The following is a 20,304-nucleotide window of genomic DNA, read 5'->3' as shown; positions in this document are numbered from 1 at the left end:
CAAAGCCAAAACACAATCTGATAGTAAGCATTTCAATGAATTTTATCTTATTTGCAACATTTTGATTTTCTGTTCTTATTAAAGACCTTTTTTTCTTATCTATCAAGTAGAAATTTCAGTATGCCAGTCTTTCAGTTGACAGTATTGCAAGAAACATGGTTTCCATTCTTTTAACACTGGGTTTTTGTATGACTCCTAGCACAAAAAGAAATGAAAAGTATATTAGATCTTCGGGCCATGTATTGAGTTGTGATAGCTCAAGATATGACAAAAATTTGAAGTTATCAAGAATTTAACCAGTTCAATCTAAATGCAGAAATTGTTTTCTTCAATCTGGTGGAAGGTGGAAGTCCAATAGTAGTTCAAATAAAATTATGAGAACTTAGCAATAATCAAAAGACCATAAACAAATTTGGATGCTTGCACAAGAAGAGTTCAGGCATTTTACCTGGGAACGTAGAACTTCTTTGTAGGTTCCTATTTCTCTCAAAGCAATTGTAAATTTGGTCATGACAGGTCCTACAAGTAATATAGTTTACAGGTAAACAAGGAGGTATCTTATTCCCTACTTGTGTGGTAATCATACAAAATCTCTAGATAATTAAATCATAAAAATGATGTTAAACCTGACAGTGAAATGCAAATACAAGACTAACCTCCGAAAGCAACACTGATTGGGTCATTATGCCCTCCTCCAAAAGTTTCTAGGGAGCTTGCAAAAGCTATATCTCCATCATATGCTTCTCCAAGTCCTTCTCTGCAAGGAAAAAGGAAGGATGAAAGGAATATAAAAATGAAAGTGCCAAGCAAACTAACACTGTCATCAAAAAAGTGAAACAAGGAGCATGAAGAACCATAAATCTGTTTGCATTCTGCACTGAAGGGTAAGCTTGCATGTTCTAATACTAGCTATCATATTTTCAGGCATTGTCTTATTTGCTTGGAAGGTCCTTGCACAAAGAATAAATGAGCAACAAGATATAAGGGAACAATCAATACATTATTGCTATATCATTGGGAATTTGATGATCCAATGGGATGGTGAACCCCAAGAATCCAGCAGTTTTTGGTATGTCATTTACACAACTGCCAATTCATGCCTTATGCAGTATGCACGTGTCCGTTCGTACTAAGTGAAAAGCATCCATGTATTTCATCTTCATTTTCTGCACAATCTTTAAAGTTCTATATGACATAGATAGCCATTAGAATCAATAGGTGGCTACTATTTAAACTCAGACTATTGTTCTGCAGAAACAGACTGCAACACTTGGTCCATGTATTACTCCATTAAACCCAAAAAATATGTCCAGGTATACAAATCTTACAGAAAAAAATAAATAAATGCAATTCAACATTCTATAATCATCTTATAAATCAAAAAGGGACATCCCAAGTCATTATTTGGGAATATCTTAAACTTATAAACGAAAAGGTCAATTGTCTGCTAAGTTGAATATCTCTGTGTTTGTTTTCTACAATGAAAAAAAATTCTAGGTTAGATTGAGCAGAATTAAACATAAAGATGCTAATACAACATAAGATCCAAGGTTTTCAATCTCCACAGGTTCGGCACAGTTTGGCCAACATTTATGGTTGACTGGTGATCGGGATGCGGACTACTTATAACCGGATGGTCCGGCCTGGTCCACTAAAAAGTTATTTTTTTCTTTTAAGAATTGAAGAGTCACAAACAGTCACATTGATCTAGGGGTCACAAGGAGACAACTGACTCCTTGCGAGTTTCTTCTCTACCACTGCTGCCCACCTGCCCGCTACCCTGCTGCCTCTGCCCGATTTAGTACATCTCCTCCACCTACTCTTTTTCTCCTCCTCATCTTCCTCTTTGACTTCCTTCTTCCTCTCCCCTCTCTCAACCCAATTAGTATGATCCAACAGTATATTCCAGTGTACCATGTGTCGATATCTCAGAACAGACCAGACTTCTATTGGTCCAACCATGGACCGACACGAGTACGGTATCCGAAAATAAAGACCTTGATAAAATCAAATACTTGCAGCAAGCAAGCATGGCTTAGCTGTGTAGGTTTTTCCAACCCTTTTTAGCATGGAATGTCCATTGTTAGTATAAAAACAACACAACCCCCTCATATCAATCAATGGAAGGTGAACTAGGCTATTGGATCCCTTTTCTCAAACACGAAAGCTGCATTTTTTATGACAATGATCTGCTAAAAGATGATGATCAATGGAACAGGAAATTGTGCAAACCAATCTTGTTTTTGTATTTTTTTCTCTTCATAGTTAGTAAGAATAATACAATATTTCCCTTTTATTAAAAACCTTCTTTATTCAAGGTAAGAAAGCATCCTTGGAAAGATTTGAAGAAAGAAAAAAGGGTAGATTAGAGTGGAAGAGAGAGAAGAGAGATTGAAAGAAATTGAAAGATGTAGAAAAATAAGGAAAGATAAGAGGATTAAAGAGGAAGTACAAAGGAGTTAGTGTTTGCAACTTCACTTCTCATAGGATCTTATGTTTTTAGACATTGCAATAGCCTTTATTTGCAGGCTTTCATTCCTTTCTTTCGTTATTCCTTAGCAAAGTAGCTCTATCAGGCTTACCATTATCCAAATTGTGGAACAAAAAAATTTCCATCGTCTCTAGAACTATCATAACACAACTCTAATAAGTAGCTACATTAATCAATACTATATTCAAAGGGCTTCTACACACTAAATTGATTCTAGTTGGGATTTTTTAGGCCTTCTATGTACTTATAAAAGTAAGAGCGAAAATACAAGTATATTTATAATCCAAGAAAGACTAGGATTACATCGAAGCAAGAGCCCCAGTTGAGGCTCAGTCAGGTCTTAACTTGGGTCCTAGCTCATATACAGACTCATGAAAGGTATCTTACAATCTTGGAGATTTAAGTCACGCCAGTGCCATAGATCCACTTCTTTGTTAAAATGGACCCCAATAGATCTTTAAGATTGAGGCCTGATCAAGAGAATATAATGAATGTAGGTCCAAATGGAAATATAAGATAAGGTTCATTCAATTAGCCATAAAACATAAGAAAAAATGTTCCTCAGATTTATGATCATGTTAACTTGTAATTCATGCTAATGAGTTACAAAAGGAGTACTAAATAACTTTGGTTTATCTAAACCCATAACATCCTGTGAACATGTGATTCTTCACTTTATTGTCCTGTCTGTAATTATATAACCTTACAGTCCCCAATAGAGGAAATCTACGTTTTAGCTTATTTTTCACACAATATTGAAAATTATTAAAAAAATCTTTTGCTAAAGCCTAAGATTGCATAATGGAATATATCAGCTCTAAGATTCATTTGATCTTAAGCATATATTTGAACTTGTGTTAGCAAATAATGGAATAATTGTTTATACTAGCACAATTTGATGATTGAATAGACCAAATTAGTTCACATCTACACTTGCTTACTAGCTCGATGAAACCATAGTGCAAATCTATTTATTAAAGCAAACTTCACAGCAGTAGAGTATTTAAAAAATTTTCCTTTTGCATTAGTAAGTCAGCCAATCTCCAACACGAGTTCAAGAAATTTTGAGAAAAGTAAAATTGAAGTTTTGCCCAAGAGAAACTTTGCACGTCATAAAATCCTGATCAGTATCGTGCAGAATCTATTAAATCTGTATACCCACTTTATCATGTGATCTCATCCCAAAAGAGAGTATTTGAATTAGTAAATATGTTGAAACTGACATAAATATTTACATACGTGTACTTGTGACAGCCTTTATAAAACTTTAGACACCTGTCTCTTAATGATTCTGCACTTTCTTCAAGTGATTGAATCTGTTTATCACAAGAGAAAATTGATTACTAATATGAAAAAGAAAGAAAAATCAATGAAGAAAAGAAATAATAGCTTTTCTTTTTCCTATTGACAACAATAAGACATGGACATTACAAAAGCTAGCAATTTGTATTGTGTAGCGACTACAGCATCAAAATTGTATTTCCAACAAATTTCCTCTATCTCTTTAACTAATTTATCTACAATGATGAAGCTAGTACAGATGCCTAAAAACAAGATGAACACTGAAATATTAATCAGGTTCAATTACAGCAGTTACCTTCAATATTCACTATTACATATATCAAGATAACTAAAGCAAGAATCCAATTTTCACTAAACAACTGTGACAATGATGTGCCAGCACAATGCAACACAGGTTTCATAATAGACACAGACAGTGGGTCAAAAAATTGCTAAAGGGTCGTTCAATACATCCACCATATTGTCACCTACTATTGGTAACGAAGGTGTTCAATATAATATCCATGCTTTTCAATTTCATTCATGCCTTGGGCAGCATGTAAAGGGCTTGTATAGTAGCCCCATTTTGGTTGGGTTTTGTTTACTTGTAAGTGTAGCTTGTGTGCGGTCATCACGCGAAGGCAAAACTATCCAAAATGGAACCTCCAATCTGCAAGTTGCAGGGATTTCCATAAGCAAAGTGCGGCCAAAAACATAAATCATCTTAGACCCCTGGAACCCCTAGGTGGCACATGACTTGATAGGGCTCTAGAGTAGTGTCTAGCACCTGAAAATCGCTTGGTTCTACAGCGGCGTTGTAGGGGTACTTGTGCGCATGGACTTGCATGCAACGGACCGCCTTAGACCCTTTGTCACACAACCGTTTAGAACTTCCAAAATACATCTTTGAATTTTGTGGTGTCTACCAAGTGTTTACTTTAATGCCTGCTTGTGGGATCCCAATTTATGCTTCAATGGAGCAACCACGATAGTTTGCCCATGTGTTTGTTTGTTTATTTTCTACCCCATTGTCCCTTTTGCATGCCCTTAGGAACCATGTGAGGTTGCAGGGAGGTTAATCCTTTACGGATGGACACACAAGGGCATCGCACGACTTAAGTAAAATCAATTAAGTCTAAGTCCATGATAAATGGTATAAGAGCAGGACAAGCACACTAAAAAACACTTAGCATACAACATGGGAACCTAGTGGGGCTGCATGGAGGGTAATTTGCACATATGACTAATTAGGGAAACAAATATAGAGATGTAGGAAAAGGAGTCACTCAATAGAGAGGGCATTCGATATTTCCATTAAGAGGAATGGTTAACCCTTCATGAGAGACACCACAATGTCACGAACTTAGATGGTTTTGCCTAAGTCGTGCGATACTCTTGTGTATCCGTCCGCAAAAGGTCAACCTCCCCGAAACCTCTTATGGTCCCTTAAGGACCTGTAAAAGAGGAGATGGGTTAGAGGAAACATTTAACTCGGGATCCCATAATTACCCATTTTAACAAACACATGATAGACAATGCAAATTACAAACATCGACTTTACAAGCTCTGAATGGTCGTACGACAAAAGGTCCAAGATGATCCACTGCGACCAAAAGCCCCTACAAGTGCTCGCATGACATTACTATGAAACAAGGCAACGAACCAGCCTTAGACACTACCCCAAAGGCCCATCCAACCATATGCCACCCGGGTAGCTCTTGGGTGTTATGCTGGCTAACACTCTACACCAGTCTACGGAGCTAGAAAACCCCCAAAATGACTACCTAAATGGCTTGTTTCTGGACAATTTTGCCTTTGCATTATAACTGCACATAACCTGCGTTTACAAGCCTGAAATGGCCACAAAAGCCAACCAAAATAGGACTGACAAGTCTACTGCAAGCCCTCTACATACTGTGCAAAGCATGAACAAAACCGAAGGACACGAACATACACAAGCATTACATCGAACACCCTGTTTACAATTTTGTCCGTGATATTCTCCTCCACTGATTCCTTCGACGTCCTTGTCGAAGCCTTTGCGGACGCTGCATCTCCTCACCTTTGCTGGATCAATCTTCTAGTACAGTTGCAACACGCCTCTTTGCTCCCAGCTACTCTTAGCCATAATTGTTGATTAGTTGAATTTTGATCTGCACGCTGCTTCATCTCGCCAATGACTCTAGCTCTATTGTGGGATCAATCGAGTTGTGATGATCTTTGTTGCTTCCTGTGCACCCTTCAGATGAAGAGACCTTCCTTGTTGTGTGCTAGTCTCAAACGTCTTGTGCCGCTTGAATTGATTGGATACCTGTTAGAGCTTTAACGAACATTCCCTCACTGACTCTAAAGTTTTTGAGGTCTTTCCTCTACAAAATTTGCCCATCGATTCCTCTTATGCTTAGTTGTTGCCTTCAATTAGGTTCACATCACCTTCGCTTTCGATTGGAAATCTGTTAGGAAATAAAGTGAACAATCTACTCTCGATTGAAACGATCACCATTGGTGAGGATTTGATGATTGTTGGCTTTCACTAAGTTTCTTCGAATGGTCTTTGAACATATGTAAAGCTCCTCAACTAGATAAATAAGAGAACTAGGGTACTCGATTTCGTCCATTATCTTAAGAGTTAAGAAGGCAAAGGTTTCTCGACTTCACTCGCCTCCTCGAGGATTGTACCTCATGCATCGAGCTGGTTACTGGCCTTCACTTACTCTTTGCTCATACTTCTAAAGCACCCGAAGTGTTTGCACACTTTGCGTTGAGTTAGCTACTGTGATTCGCCTCCTCATTGCCATCGAACTTCTAGAATACAAAAAGTTTTGCCTAAAAAGAATAAAATTTTGTCCCGACTTGAAACAAGTATCTAATAATTTTGGTCGCCTCTGGGATTGTACCATCCTTTCCATCATTTCTACCACCTACTCTGAGTAAAAAAGGTACAACACCGCATACTACCTACTTTGTTCCTTTGTTGAGCACTCCTGCATTAACCTGAAATCCCTCATTTCGACTATTTTAATAAGAAGCCCATTGATACCGATCTTACAAAGTTCTCTAGCCTTTGTCTTTCAACCGTATCTCGGTATTTGGAGTTTGCCTCTACATTCCCTACCTCCTCGAACTCTTCTCAGAACCATACGCTCTCCCTCAATGAGAGTAAAGGATCGATGACTCCATAGAAGTCCTGCCTCTGTGGTACCATAGCGCTGTCATGCCCATAGCCCTACTATCCGTCGCCTCGCATCTGCATCCCTTTCTTCGCGATCAGTAGATCCGCCTTTATGGCACTATGACACTCCTTCGAGTCCACCTTCATTCCAACCAACACTTAGTTTTGGATGGCTAAGTCCCTCTGGACTCATCGTCGCTTCCTCGCCCCTTTCGACCACTTGCTTCAACACCTCTGTATTCTCCAAGATTTCTCTTAGTCGATGGAAAAACAGACTGCAACTCTCATGTGTAGCCTCTACCATCACGTTGCAGGGCTTGTACCGATTCTATTCTCTTTTGTGTTCTTGGTAGCAACGTTCACTCACTCGACCTTATCCTCTGACTTATCGAACTCCCATAAGCAAATATGAGCTCTGAAACAACCCAACTCTACAACCGCTCCAATCATACCTCTGTATAATCAAATCCCCCTCATGAGACTCACTGGTACTTACACTTAGAATTCTTCCTTGATGATACACAACCCTCATATGCTGATATGACCAAGACCTTTATCTGATGCAAAGTTCGATGCATGCACGGAAGACCTGCCTTTACGGTACCATGGCATTTACTCGAATCCATAACCTTTATTATCATCATATTGTTCACCAAAGTGAGGCTCCTAGTAGCTCCCGATCATACCTTCGTATAATTAAGTCCCTCACGGGACTTCTCCAATATGTGTTGTATTGTCTCGAATTATTCCACCATAATCTGTTGGACTATGTCGCTTCCTAGTGACATTTCCATTACATTCTAATCTTTGTAGGATAAACTCGATCTCTCTATGTGTGGTCTCTGCCAGCACATCGCAGGGCCTTCGCCACTTCCAAAATTGTATTCGTTCCTTTGGCAATCGACCTTCGTCCACCCGTTGTCATGTCACACACGAACGAAGCGCAACTCTAAGACAGCCTGTCGCCTAGCAGTTGTCGAAGTCCATCGACTTTGCTAAAATTTATGAGTCATTGTATAGATCCTGGGCCTTTGCCCCCAGCATAATCTCTATTATGCACCGCTTCCTTCGTGACAACTTGAATGGTAGCACTATGACATATTCTTCAAGAGTACCCGCCTCCGCATCTTCTTGTCCCGTGACAAGTCCTTCTGACGCCAACTTTGCCTCTGCAAGTTGAGTCACCTTAGTTCCTCCGTCAAATGCTTCGTTAAGATAACGTACATGTGCTTCAAAGCTCCCTTCGACTTTGGCACCATGCAAGATGAGTCCGCTCCATCAAAATGAGAGATTCATGGAACGACATGATCTCACTCTTGCCTCTACAAGAGTTCATATCCTTGACCTTTATCTAAGGAAAGCTTCGTGTCTCCGCTCCATGTTCTGTCTTTTATGTCGACTCCCTTTATGTGGCTCGAGCACTTCACTAAGTTCCACCCAAGTTGTTCTGCTCCTCGGTTTGCATTTAATTGATGATGGCCCTCATGCCCACCATTCCATGAGTCAACCTTCTATTGAGCCCAATCTACACATCAACGCTAAGTGTGCCTTCGTTTGGTGTTGCCTTGGGTTGCTCCCCCACTTGATCTTGCAATGCGCCCACCAACGCATTACCTCGTGCAAGATCATGCGACGACTCCTTGTTGCTCGCTCGATCCATTAAGCTTGGTGGAGCTGTTGCCTTAAGGTACCCCTTCTCAACATGTGCAATATGTTGCACATGATTCTCCCTCTGAAGAACCGAGACTTATCTCTCCTAGATATCTATCTCATTGGAACAACTTTTCTCTTCACATCATTCCCTCTAGAAGTTTCGGAGAGCACTATCCCCTTGGACTACTCTGCCTTGCTGAATAAACTGTGTACTATTCCGTCCCTCTAAACGCACTTGCTAGATTGCGACTCTTCGCCAATACAGCCCCCGCTGCACCCCTCAAGGCATAGCAACATGTTGAACTTGCTACACACTTCAGCTTCCCATGGACATATCCTTCTTATATCAGAGAGAAAGTTGCAGTGCTCCATGGCTTCGAGTTTCGGTCATACTGGGATGGCCATGGATAGTCCATCGCCCACATACAAACCCTTTCATAAGTATCGAATTCTTCAAGTTAACAATTCCCCTCACCTCTATGAGCTTTGCACTCTTTCAGTTGCTGAGCAACCCATCCCTCCTCGCATGATCTAATCTTTTGCCAAGCGCCTTACTTGCCTTGAGCACCGTCAAGTTTGGTTGTCAACATCACGCCACAACTCGAATTCAGTCATCACAATCTTTATGCGCTATGCATTCTTCCCAACTCGCTTGTTCTCATGGTTCCTCTCACGCAAAAGGTTGGTCATTCTTCTGAATGTCAATCTTAAACGTCCGTTACTCTGAACAACTCCTTTCCTTACATCTCAAAGCTCGTTTCTCTCAAACAATCGCACGTGTTAATTGCCCTCAACGCAGCCTCGCTAGGTCCCCCACGTTTGCATGTCATGTGTTTCTAAGTGTGCTTGTTCCGCTCTGATACCATCTGTCATGGACTTAGTTGGTTTTGCCTAAGTTGCGCGACACACTTGCGTGTCCATTCGTAAGGGGTCAGCCTCTCCAAAACATCTTATGATCCCTTAAGGACCTGCAAAAGAGAAAATGGGTTAAAGGAAGTATTTAACTCAAGATCCCACAAGCAGCCATTTCGACAAACACTTGATAGGCATTGCAAATTCAAACATAGACTTCGTAAACTCTGAAGGATTGGATAACAAAGGGTCTAAAGTGATCTATCGTTGCCAAAAGTGCCCACATGACACTGCTGCGAAAAAAAACAACGAACCAGCCCTAGACACTACCCCAAAAGCCCATCCAGCCATGTGCCACCCGGGTAGCTCCTGGGTACTATACTGGCTAACACTCTGCACCACTCTGCGAAGCTAGAAAACCCCCAAAATAATTCCTAGATGGCTTGTTTCTAGGCAGTTTTGCCTCTACATAATGACTGCACACAACCTGCTTTTACAAGCTTGAAACGACCATAAAAGCCAACCAAAATGGGGCTGGTAAGCCTACTACAAGCTCTCTACATGCTGTGCAAAGCATGAACAAAACCAAAAAACACGAACATATATAAGCATTACATCGAACACCTTGTTTATAAATTTATCCGTGACAACAAAGACAAGCAAGCTTGAGAAGAATGCATAGCACACAAATGTTGGATGGTTGAGTTCGAGCTACGGCTCAACGTCATCAACCTAACTTGATGGTACTCAAGGCAGGCAAAAGCACTGAGCAAAGGATGAGAACATGCTTGTAAGCATAGTTATGTGTAATCATCGCATGGAGGTAAAACTACCCAAAAATGAAGCTTTTAACCTACAACTTGTAGGGATTTCCATAAGCAGTGATGGCTAAGAAAATGTAAGCCATCTCGGACCCCTATAACCCCTAAGTAGCACATGGTTGGATAGGGCTCTAGGTTGCTTCTAGAGATAGTCCATTGCTTGGTTCCATAGTGATGCCCCAAGGACACTAGTACATGGGGACTTGCATGCAACATATTGCCTTGGACCCTTTATCGTGTGACCATTCAAAGCTTACAAAGTCCATATTTGTACTCTGCAATGTCTACAAATGTTTGGTTTAATGTTTGCTTATGTGATCTTGAGTTTAAGCTTATATGGAACAACGACAATAATTTTGTGAGTGTTTGTTTGCTTTCTAACCCGTTTTCTCTTTTGCAGTTGCTTAGGGACCCTGCAAGGTTGTTGGGAGGCTAACCCTTTGTGAAAGGATACGCAAGCGCGCCGCACAATTAGACAAAATCATTTAAGTCCGAAACAATATGGTATATCGTTGTGTCAATGCAACACTGCAACAATGCTGCATAAATGAAAAACTCTTACATTCCCTACTCAAATACAAGAACTGAAGTACTGTTTTGGATAGTTTTCCATGCACCACAATAGGATAACTGCCAAAGGCAAGCTTCTCGATGTAGCAATATCAAGATACAAGGAGCAGTGACTACATACTTCCATGACTCATCTGAAAAATACTGCAGTATAAAAATGGATGATGTTCCAGATATACAAGGATGTCAAAGAACCAGAGAAAAGACAGAAATCTTTTCTCTTACTTTTTCATATCTCTGAAAGTAAAAAATGAGCTACACAAATTTATGTTGCAAGAGGAACAGGCATTATGAAAATATTTTGGTAGAGGTGAGCAACTATAGAGTGTAACTCCATTACATAGGGCAGGAAAGCTGCAACCAAGCTAAGGTAGAGCCAGTTGGAATAACTAAGTACAGCCATTCTGTATGGATAGGTAAAACTTCCAGTATTGAACTAAAAAGTTTATGCAAATTGAATAGAATTAACATGAAGCCTGAAACTTAAAGTGAACACTTTAACTTGTCAGTCTCTTTCAATGTCAACCTACTCAAGAATCACCATTGTCATGTGGAGCTCTTGGTATAAACCATTGCAAAACTGAAGTGTATATAATATAAGCAACATACAAATATGATAATCCAATATTCATTGTAATTATAAGTACCCTCGAAAAGAGGAAAGTATAGTAAGAAAAAGATAGTTGAAGTCAGTGGAATCTAACTCTTTCACAAATAAATACAAGTGTCTCTTTGACAAGTTAAGAAACATTTTGGAAACTACTGAACAGAGAGTTAGCACTATCAGCTGAAAATTCATAATGAGGTTCCTCTGTAGTGTTACCTAACTGAATTATTAATTAAAACAATCAATTTATGGACTCCAATGCAGCAGCCTTTTTGAAAAACAACCTTGGAAAAATAGCAACCAAACGAAAGTCACAAACATTGGATAGCTTCGAAAGTTATACTCCATCAGGCTTTCGTTGAGAAAATTATTTAGGAGATCTTTGTCATCTAGTCAAAAGGAATTTCTCTTGTTCAAGCTTAATAGAGGAAGACTAAACAAAGTTCTCAATGAATAAAAGTGGCAAACACTCTGTCTTGATCAGAAAAACCCTATCTTATCTCTCTTTCCCCGCTTCAATACCAATAAACTCCAATTATCAGTGAAACAAACCGGCTCTAAGATGCCAATAAACTTTTAAATTCTGTTAAACAACGTAACCCCATTTGCAGTACGTCGCTTTGGAGAACAACATTTTTAACATCCAAATGCACGTAAAACCACAATCGCAATACAGCAGTACGAATGAAGATAGAATTAGCTCAGAGGGCCTCTCACCTGCTCCCGAAACATAGGAGAATCGTCAAGCTTGGCGAAGTACATGGTGAAGCGGCAACCTTCCCCTCCCTCCAACAGACAATCCTCATCAACGCACACTCCTATCCCCGGCTCAACCTACGGAACACTCGGGTTGTCTCACAGGACACAGGACTGAGCGAGATCGCACGCCCACCAAAGAAGTCCAGCACCGGCGGATCCAAAACCCTTTTATTTCTCCTAAATGCACTCAATGATCACAGCCCAGATCATCTCCAGAGACATTTCTCCGGCAAATCCACCGGTGTGGACGTTCCCCTAATCCAAAAGGCGAGCTCTTTAGCGCCAAGGTCTCAGACCACGAGAGTTCGAACAGAATGGAGAAGATTAGGGAAAGCAAACAGCGATCAGAGAGAGGAAACCGCGTCGATCAAAGGGATTTGTGGAGGAATCGCAGAGAAGAGAACGGAGGGAAAGAAGAGGGGAGGAGCGAGGAGCTAAAGAAAAAGGAAGAGAGGAAAAAAAGAAGGTAAAAAAGTGGGCTTCTTTTCTTTTCTTTCTTTCTTTCGTGTGGGATTAAACTATTGACCGCATTTGACGGGGGAGTTAAAAGGGGGGCGATGCGGAAGATTTAGGGGTAACTATTTGTGGGAAGTCGGATACGGTCACCTCCCGTTCGGCATAATGAACGGATTACACCGCTGTCATTTCATTTCAAAGTTTTGAAATAACATATTCGCCTCTATCAATTTTAATATAACATATATATATATATATAAATATACTATCCTTACAAATATTTAAAACATTATTTGATCATAGTTACCAATGAGCTAAAAAATATATTAAACACTTTAAAAGTCCAAAATGCACCTTATTTTATTTAACACATACTATTTGACCTATTTCTTAAATATATATATTTATAGTGATATATATATGCAATAACATTGAAGGTTATTAATATTAGTTTAAGTTTCAATATTATTACTTTGATGGTCAACTTATGGAGATGTATAATAGTACTTTTGTATGTGTGTGTATGTATATATATATATAATAATAATAATAATTACAGTTGGACCATATAAGAAAGTTTGCAGCTAGAGAGTCATCATGATTGAATTAGTTTTGATGATAACTCAATGCAACTTCAAATTTCCTATTTTGCAAGAATATTTCACCCATCAACCTATTAGCTACCTTTAAATGCTGAATTTTTGGATGGATGAATAGGGTCAAAGATTCATAGGCAGCTATGACTACATGCAAGGGACAATTAGTTTACATGCATGAGTAGATGGTTTTGGATCTATTTGATGACTTTAAGGGCTACCACATTTTTTGCCACTCTAAAGGAGTCAGTCACATGATTATTTATCTTATTGGATTAACTTATCATCAAATCGGAATTAGAATTGACATTCTAATTAACAAATTCCTTAAATTTTTTTTGTTGGTTCATGAATTAAAGTAATTATATTTATCTTAATAGTAAATTTTATCCTTATTTAGCTTAGATTTTGTTGTGTAAACATTGTAAATTATCATGAATTTTATACTATTTGTTATTTATATTATCTATAATTTTATATTTTGATCCCTTTTATAATCTTATTAAATATGTTAATGTAACAGTAATATTTTAACATAGATTATTATGAAAACCCACTAATCTATTGAATATAAAGTAATATTATTATTATTATTAATAAAAGGAGTCTACTTTGGACTAACTAATGATGCATTTCGACAGACAGACATGATTACCAAAGCATGGAAAGGAAGTATGCCCACATGTAGGTGGCCAAATCCATGTGAAAAAGAGGAAAAAGGTATCAGTTGTCACTAATAAGTTCATTATAATGACAGATGGGAAGATGAACAACAAAACACAGATAAATAAATATAATGTGAGAACTGTCAAAGATGCTGCAGTGGGTAAACATCCTTACAGTGTTATTTCATCCTTCACAGATGATATTTGAGTGACGATGATAATATATCTATCTAAGCAACAGAGGTTGGTGTGCAATTTGGTCCATCTCTTGGTGTAAACATAGGAATGGATGTTGACATTACAAATAGTGCATTGTTGACGCACCTTTTTCTTTGGTTGCAAGAAGAAGAAGAAGAAGAAGAAGAGGAAGAGGAAGAGGAGGAAATGTTCCGTTGGTGCTACGAGACAATGGGTAGCCTACGAGTCTTTGTTTTCTCAAGATCTGCAAGGGAAGAGAAAAGCTTTGTCTGAGGGAATGGGAACAAAAGAGGAGGTTGACAGCGACAACAACTCTAAAGAAAGAGCAGATGAGCTACATTATTCCATGATCTTCCCATTTGAACAAGATTGGACTCATCCTTCCCAGCGATGAACCTCAATATTTTCTATCTTTCATAGTAATTGTAGACATTCACCTCAATATAATATTTTTTGCATATACTATTTCTTAATAACCGACAATAAGATCAATGGAGCTTCATTAGTTTAACAATCAAATTATATATTTTTTTTAATCTAAGAGATACCTAATCATCACATAAAATTTCTGATATCTCTCTTTATTTGGGTTTCAAGCAATATCTTTATCGATCTCTCCATCTAGTTGAATAATAGTTATAGTATTTTTAAAGATAATTATAATATTTTTCAGCACATCCATAAAAGAAAAGTACTATTGAAGGAAGAAAGACTCGATTATCTTTTACCTGCTTATTGGTTGGAAGGTATTTGGCCATGTACTACGCAGTGACATGCATCTCGTTAACTTGATGCGCAAAGGTATTACGATTATGGCATCATCAGTCTTCCCCTTCCCCTTCCCCTGCATCAGGCACATCACCTTGATGGTGGTCCAATCGGAGTGGTTGTGTGCACCGTTATCTTCGGCGAGGCCCATTTTGAAATCTTCACTTGGTAGAATTAGTAGGGGATCTTATGCACATAGCACTAGATGGCACACCCTTTATTAAAATTATATTTTTCTAGTTAGCTTAGATATATTATAAATATAATTAGATTTTAGTTATGATTATCAATCAATAAAAAATTTAATTATGATAGAATTCTTTATATGATAGGGAGATACTCTCCTAATTACTTATCTCAAATCTTCTATTCTCATCTATAAAAAGATAGGATCTCCTACGGATTTAACAAGAAGATGTGGATGAGATGATTCTAAAAATTTGAGTTCTTTATCTAGAATTGTTATGATATTATTTCTATTTTGATAAAGATAAACTTATTATGATTTAATAAAAATTTATTTTTTTATGATGGTCTGTATAGAATTAGTGTGAATTTTAAGTTGGCGATGATCCTGGAATCAAATATTAGAATAAAACATAATTTCATGAACTCTTTGATATTATATATACTTATATCTACAAGTCACTCTATGTTTCATATTTTAGTATAGAGAAATATTTTATCACATTTATAGATATGACTATTATATATCTAATTCATATAAGTTCTCAAGTTGTTGACACTTATAAGTGTATATAAATAAAGTCGAAAGATAATTAGATAAAAAAGTCAACATAGGTGATAAATTTTATGATAATTACGATGAACCTGATCATAATTCTAGTTCTTTTGCTAGATTATTGGAAAAGCAATGTATTTGTGATTAGTATGATTTACTAGATGTGCCATAACAGAATAAGATGGTAGAAAGGTAAAATCGTACACTTATAGATATAATTAGATGCATGATGAATTATTCTTTTGTACCCAAATCAATGTGAGGAGAAGCTCGATGATTATATATATTTTAAATAAAGTTTCTAGTAAATTAATTCCATTAACTTACATTTGAGTTAAGAATGGTAGGAAACCCAACTTGACACATTTATATCTTTAGGATTATCATGCAAAGATAAAAGTATTCAATTCACATAAAAAGAAATTAGATTCAAGGACTATTTCTAAGTTATTCTATTGATTATCCAAAAAAAAATTAAAGGGATATAAATTTTATTATCATAATTGTAGTACGAGGAGGGTTAAATTTAGTAATGCAAGATTTTTTAGAAAATAACAAATCGGTTGGAGTGAAAATTTTGAAATTTAATCCTAACATTAAGGAGATACAGGTTGATACTCCTTTATCATTTTATATTTGAGAGATTATTCTTTTAAATAACTAAATGATTTGATAAAGGTGAACAACTCATATATAATATTGATATTATTGCTAATGAACTTGTAGAATAATCATAATCAATAGTTTTAATAATATAAAAAATCTATCATTTTTGTTAATTATGTGGTATATATACAATAATCAGATTATGATATAGGAATCAAAATGATCCTTCATTATTTTTATAAATTATGAAAAATAGTAATTATGAAGAATGATATGATATGATAGAAAAAGAGTTAAAATCAATGGACTATAATGATGTGCGAGAACCCATCGAATTATCAATTACGATAAAAGAGTGTTATATAAACATGACTCAAAGGGTATTATCAAATGATATAATGATCAAATTTATGATCAAAGGTTTTACTCACAAAGAATGTATCAACCATACTGAGAAATTTTCTCTAGTTTTTTAAATAAATCCATTAAGAATCATCATAATATTAGTAACTTATTATAATTTTGAGTCACATCATATGACTATGAAAATAAAATTTTTGAACAAGGATATAGATTTATATGAATTGACCTAAATATTTCGTAAAGAAAATGAAAGAGATATAAAATCCATTTATGACTTTAAATAAGCCTCCAGATAATGATATATAAAGTTTTATAACATCATTATTTTCTTTAAAATAAAAAAAACTAGTGATCAATATTTATATTTGAAAGTTAGTAGGAGCTAGTTTATTATATTAGTTTATATGTAGATAATATTTTACTTATGAACAATGATCTTAGTTTATTGTATTAAACCAAAAGATTTATCACTAAGAGTTTTTAAGATAGTTGATATGAATGAAGCATCTTATATATTGGCATTCAAACATTCAAAAATAAATTTCAAGGATTACTAAGACTATTTTAGAAATGATATATTGATTGAGAGATTTAGTATACAATTTTATTTAGTAAATGATAAAAGTAAAAAATTTCAATGAAAATAAGTATTTTAAAATAACTTAAAAAAGAATAAGATAAAAAAATATTCATTATGTATGTATAGTTGAAAGTCTATTACATGCTCAAGGCTCTACCAGACTAGACTAGAAATAATATATTGATCATAATTAATGTCAATTAAGAACTTGAGTTATATTGTATTGATTATTAATTAATTTACTAAAGCCTTACACTTAAGTGTTTGAAATAATATGTTGATTAGGTTTGTGAGTAATCTATAAAAGATATGATGATGCATGAGTGAATATTATAATTGATATTCTTGTTTATATAATTAAAGTTATTTGTTTTTATTATTATATTCACATTTATATATTTGTTTCTACTAATAGATTATATATCTTCTCTGATCAATATCTCTTTTTATCCCTAATAATCACTTATAATAGTGTTATAGTGGTCCTGCGATGTAAAAGGTGAATAAAAGTAGAGGTGTTGCACAATGGGAAGAGCAGTTGCCTAAATGAGCTGCGTGCGTCCATGGAGGGAACAACGAAACAATCCTTGAGGTCCGTGGAGAATCTTAGCCTCCCCTCGGTATTAGCTTCTCTCTTTCTTTCATCCATGCTGCTGCTTTCCTTAGCTTTTCTTTTCTTGTAAGCTTTTGGCATCTCTTCCTTAGAATTTGAATTGGATATGAGCACTTCTTTGTGTTCTATGCAGAATTTGCCTTCTCATATGCTGCAGTCATTTAAACATCATTCCGTTTCTGCCTTAAGTATTATTACTTCGGTATGAGAATTGGAGTGAAACTTCTTCCCATGCTGCAAAATATTTTTGGACCTGTCACAGCTTTTGTCAGAAATGATATGAGGATATATCACATAGTTTTCTGCCTAATTTGTTCTTTCTTCAGTGTCTGAATCCAAGTGAAACTTCTGTTCATGATACATGATATCTTCTGAACAAATCACTGCAATATATATGACAGTTTCTGCCTTTAGTATTCTTTCTTCAGTGTCTAATTCAATGTGTAACTTCTCATTCTGCGAAAAAATGGGATGAGGATATTTGACATGGTTTTCTGCCTTCAGTTTTCACTGGACTAAACTGAAACTTCTGTTCATCCTGTAAAATATTCTTTGAGCTAATCACCACCTGCTTCTTCTGTCAAAGAAATGAGATGATCATACAAGACATAGTTTTCCATGTGTTTTTTTTTTGTATTCATAGATGATATCTGGATGCCGAAAGTGGAATATAAATTTATAGATTTTATTGGAGCATAAAACATTTCCAGGTATATGGAATGCTTAGTTCATGATACTGATTAGATCAACAACATAAATGGTTTCACACACATTTATTTAGACATGGAACTTTTCCAGGTATATGGGAGGATAAGATCATGAGACTAATCAGATCAATAGAAGGATCAAGAGATCATGGAGGCATCATGTGCTGCCTTCCTTTATTCATAGATTTCACATGCAACGATCACTTTTCGTACATCTAGAAATTATTCTGTATTACCTGCACATGGTGGATGGGGAATTTTCGTGCATTATTTTCCCACTATATTCTTTTGTTAGATCTCCTTAATGTTCTGCCAAAAGGATATGGACATGAAGTGCAACCTTATCTCTTTGGCCCCACAATGCGACGAGTACGACATGAAGGACTTGTTATAAATGCACTCGATATTCATCCAAGTAATTTATACTACTTCTTGTAATCACTCACTCTTAACTCTCACATTTTGGACAGATGAACATGATTTACTTGATTTAGAGGAAGCTCATGCCTAATTTACATCTTGAAGCATTGCAAAATTTGAATACACTACATACTAAATGATCAATATTTCTTTCTTGTAGAACAATTGTTTTTATTTAGACATAAATCAGTGGTTCAAACTCGAGCAGCTGATGCTTTGATAAGGCAAGATGATTTTGTTCTTGATGCTCTTGTGGAAAATTATGTTGCTGTGCATCAGTCTTTTAAGCTGACATAGAGTATGTCAGACCTTGTAGGATTATGCACATAGTGCACATTTGCACTGTGGATTTTGTTTCCAGATTTTCTGCACAGCAGAATTGAAGAATCATGTAGATTTAACACATTTTTGTCATCCTTGTTGATATGCTAAGACAACAAATAGAGGCTAAATCAAGGACTTGCAACTTTGGAAGCACAGAAATTGTACAAAAACTTTAGCACCCAAGCTGTAGCTGATCTGCTGCAGTTCTGAACTAAAATTTGCCATATTTTGCAGGTTCAAGTGGTTGTCATGAATGCCAACATGGGTTGCAGCCACTGCAGGCAGAGGGTCTCCAAGGTTGTGTCCAAGATGAATGGTAAGAATTTACAGGTGCAGCACTTGAAATTACATCTCATTCAATTGATGAACAATCCATTTTGTCTTGTGCCTTTGTTTATAGTGGAAAAATTTCCCCTTTGGCCCCTTCTTTGAATTGGTGTTTAGCAGGACTGATGGAGTACATGGTGGACTTGAGCAAGAAAGAGGTAACAGTGAGGGGATTTGTGGACACCAGAAAGAGCAAATCACCTCAAGGACTCACTACTACTCTCCAAACCAACAAAAAACTCCACTCATTGGGTCTCTTTAGACTGAAATGCCCTGATGCTTTCTAGTGCTGCAAAGTGCACAAAGCCTTCTCTATTAGATACCTAGATTGAATTCTATAACTGGGATAGCTTCAGATGCTATTTCTGATGTAATCATGTACATATTATAAGAAAATTTATGATAAGAAATGTACAGGTGATTGTAGCTACCATGTACTTTAATAACATATCATCCATTCATGACACCAACAAAAAAAAAAGGGAAAACAAAATCTCTGTATCCCTTATTTGATCCCTCCTAGTTGCAAAATGCATGCTACAATGACATGAGAATTTATCAAACCTTTCAGTAGGTACAACAAAAGAAAAGTTTGGAGAAATTGCCACAGGGTGCAGTCAGATCAAATATTATCTTCATAAAGGTCTCAAAGGCTTATTAATTTTCAAATGAGTCCATAATCTCTGCCAGCCAAGTCAAAGCCATTTACTCAATAATACTGAATAATCCTGTA

General features: G+C 36.5%; 2 protein-coding genes across 4 annotated transcripts in view; one reads left to right on the top strand and one right to left on the bottom strand.

Annotated features, from left to right (window-relative positions):
- Positions 1–12,669, bottom strand: part of LOC103994175 (ADP-ribosylation factor GTPase-activating protein AGD3) — a 29,893-nt gene extending 17,224 nt beyond the window's left edge. Inside the window, exons 1-4 of one of the 2 annotated variants that reach the window (XM_018830915.2) lie at positions 12,165–12,668; positions 3,731–3,807; positions 657–757; positions 449–519 (exon numbers count right to left, since the gene is read on the bottom strand). In XM_018830915.2, the coding sequence (XP_018686460.1) occupies positions 449–519; positions 657–757; positions 3,731–3,807; positions 12,165–12,209 (294 nt within the window). In that variant the 5' untranslated portion in view covers positions 12,210–12,668. Of the gene's footprint in view, positions 1–448; positions 520–656; positions 758–3,730; positions 3,808–12,164 lie in introns of both variants that reach the window. The other variant, XM_065194394.1, reaches the window with a different exon arrangement.
- Positions 12,670–17,691: 5,022 nt separating this feature from the next.
- On the top strand, positions 17,692–20,001 carry LOC135588884 (uncharacterized). 2 transcript variants are annotated; one of them, XM_065081230.1, is made up of 3 exons: positions 17,692–17,800; positions 19,479–19,560; positions 19,692–20,001. In XM_065081230.1, the coding sequence occupies exons 1-3, from the start codon at positions 17,744–17,746 to the stop codon at positions 19,856–19,858; spliced, it is 306 nt and encodes a 101-aa protein (XP_064937302.1). In that variant the 5' UTR covers positions 17,692–17,743; the 3' UTR covers positions 19,859–20,001. The 2 variants fall into 2 exon arrangements, with proteins under 2 accessions (XP_064937302.1, XP_064937301.1); XM_065081229.1 differs by having other exon boundaries at positions 19,689–20,001.
- The last annotated feature ends 303 nt before the right edge of the window (positions 20,002–20,304 follow it).

The sequence above is a fragment of the Musa acuminata genome, chromosome BXJ1-8, assembly GCF_036884655.1.
Source record: "Musa acuminata AAA Group cultivar baxijiao chromosome BXJ1-8, Cavendish_Baxijiao_AAA, whole genome shotgun sequence".
NCBI classification, from domain to species: Eukaryota; Viridiplantae; Streptophyta; class Magnoliopsida; order Zingiberales; family Musaceae; genus Musa; species Musa acuminata.
Note: the sequence above shows the minus strand (reverse complement) of the source record. Positions and strands in the feature narration are given on the sequence as shown.

Excerpts from the sequence above, each read along its gene's own strand:
- LOC135588884 (XM_065081229.1), top strand. The coding sequence starts at position 17,744 with ATGGAGGGAACAACGAAACAATCCTTGAGGTCCGTGGAGAATCTTAGC. Across the intron at positions 17,801-19,478 it reads AGAATCTTAGCCTCCCCTCG|GTTCAAGTGGTTGTCATGAA; the intron begins GTATTAGCTTCT and ends CATATTTTGCAG. Across the intron at positions 19,561-19,688 it reads GGTTGTGTCCAAGATGAATG|CAGGACTGATGGAGTACATG; the intron begins GTAAGAATTTAC and ends ATTGGTGTTTAG.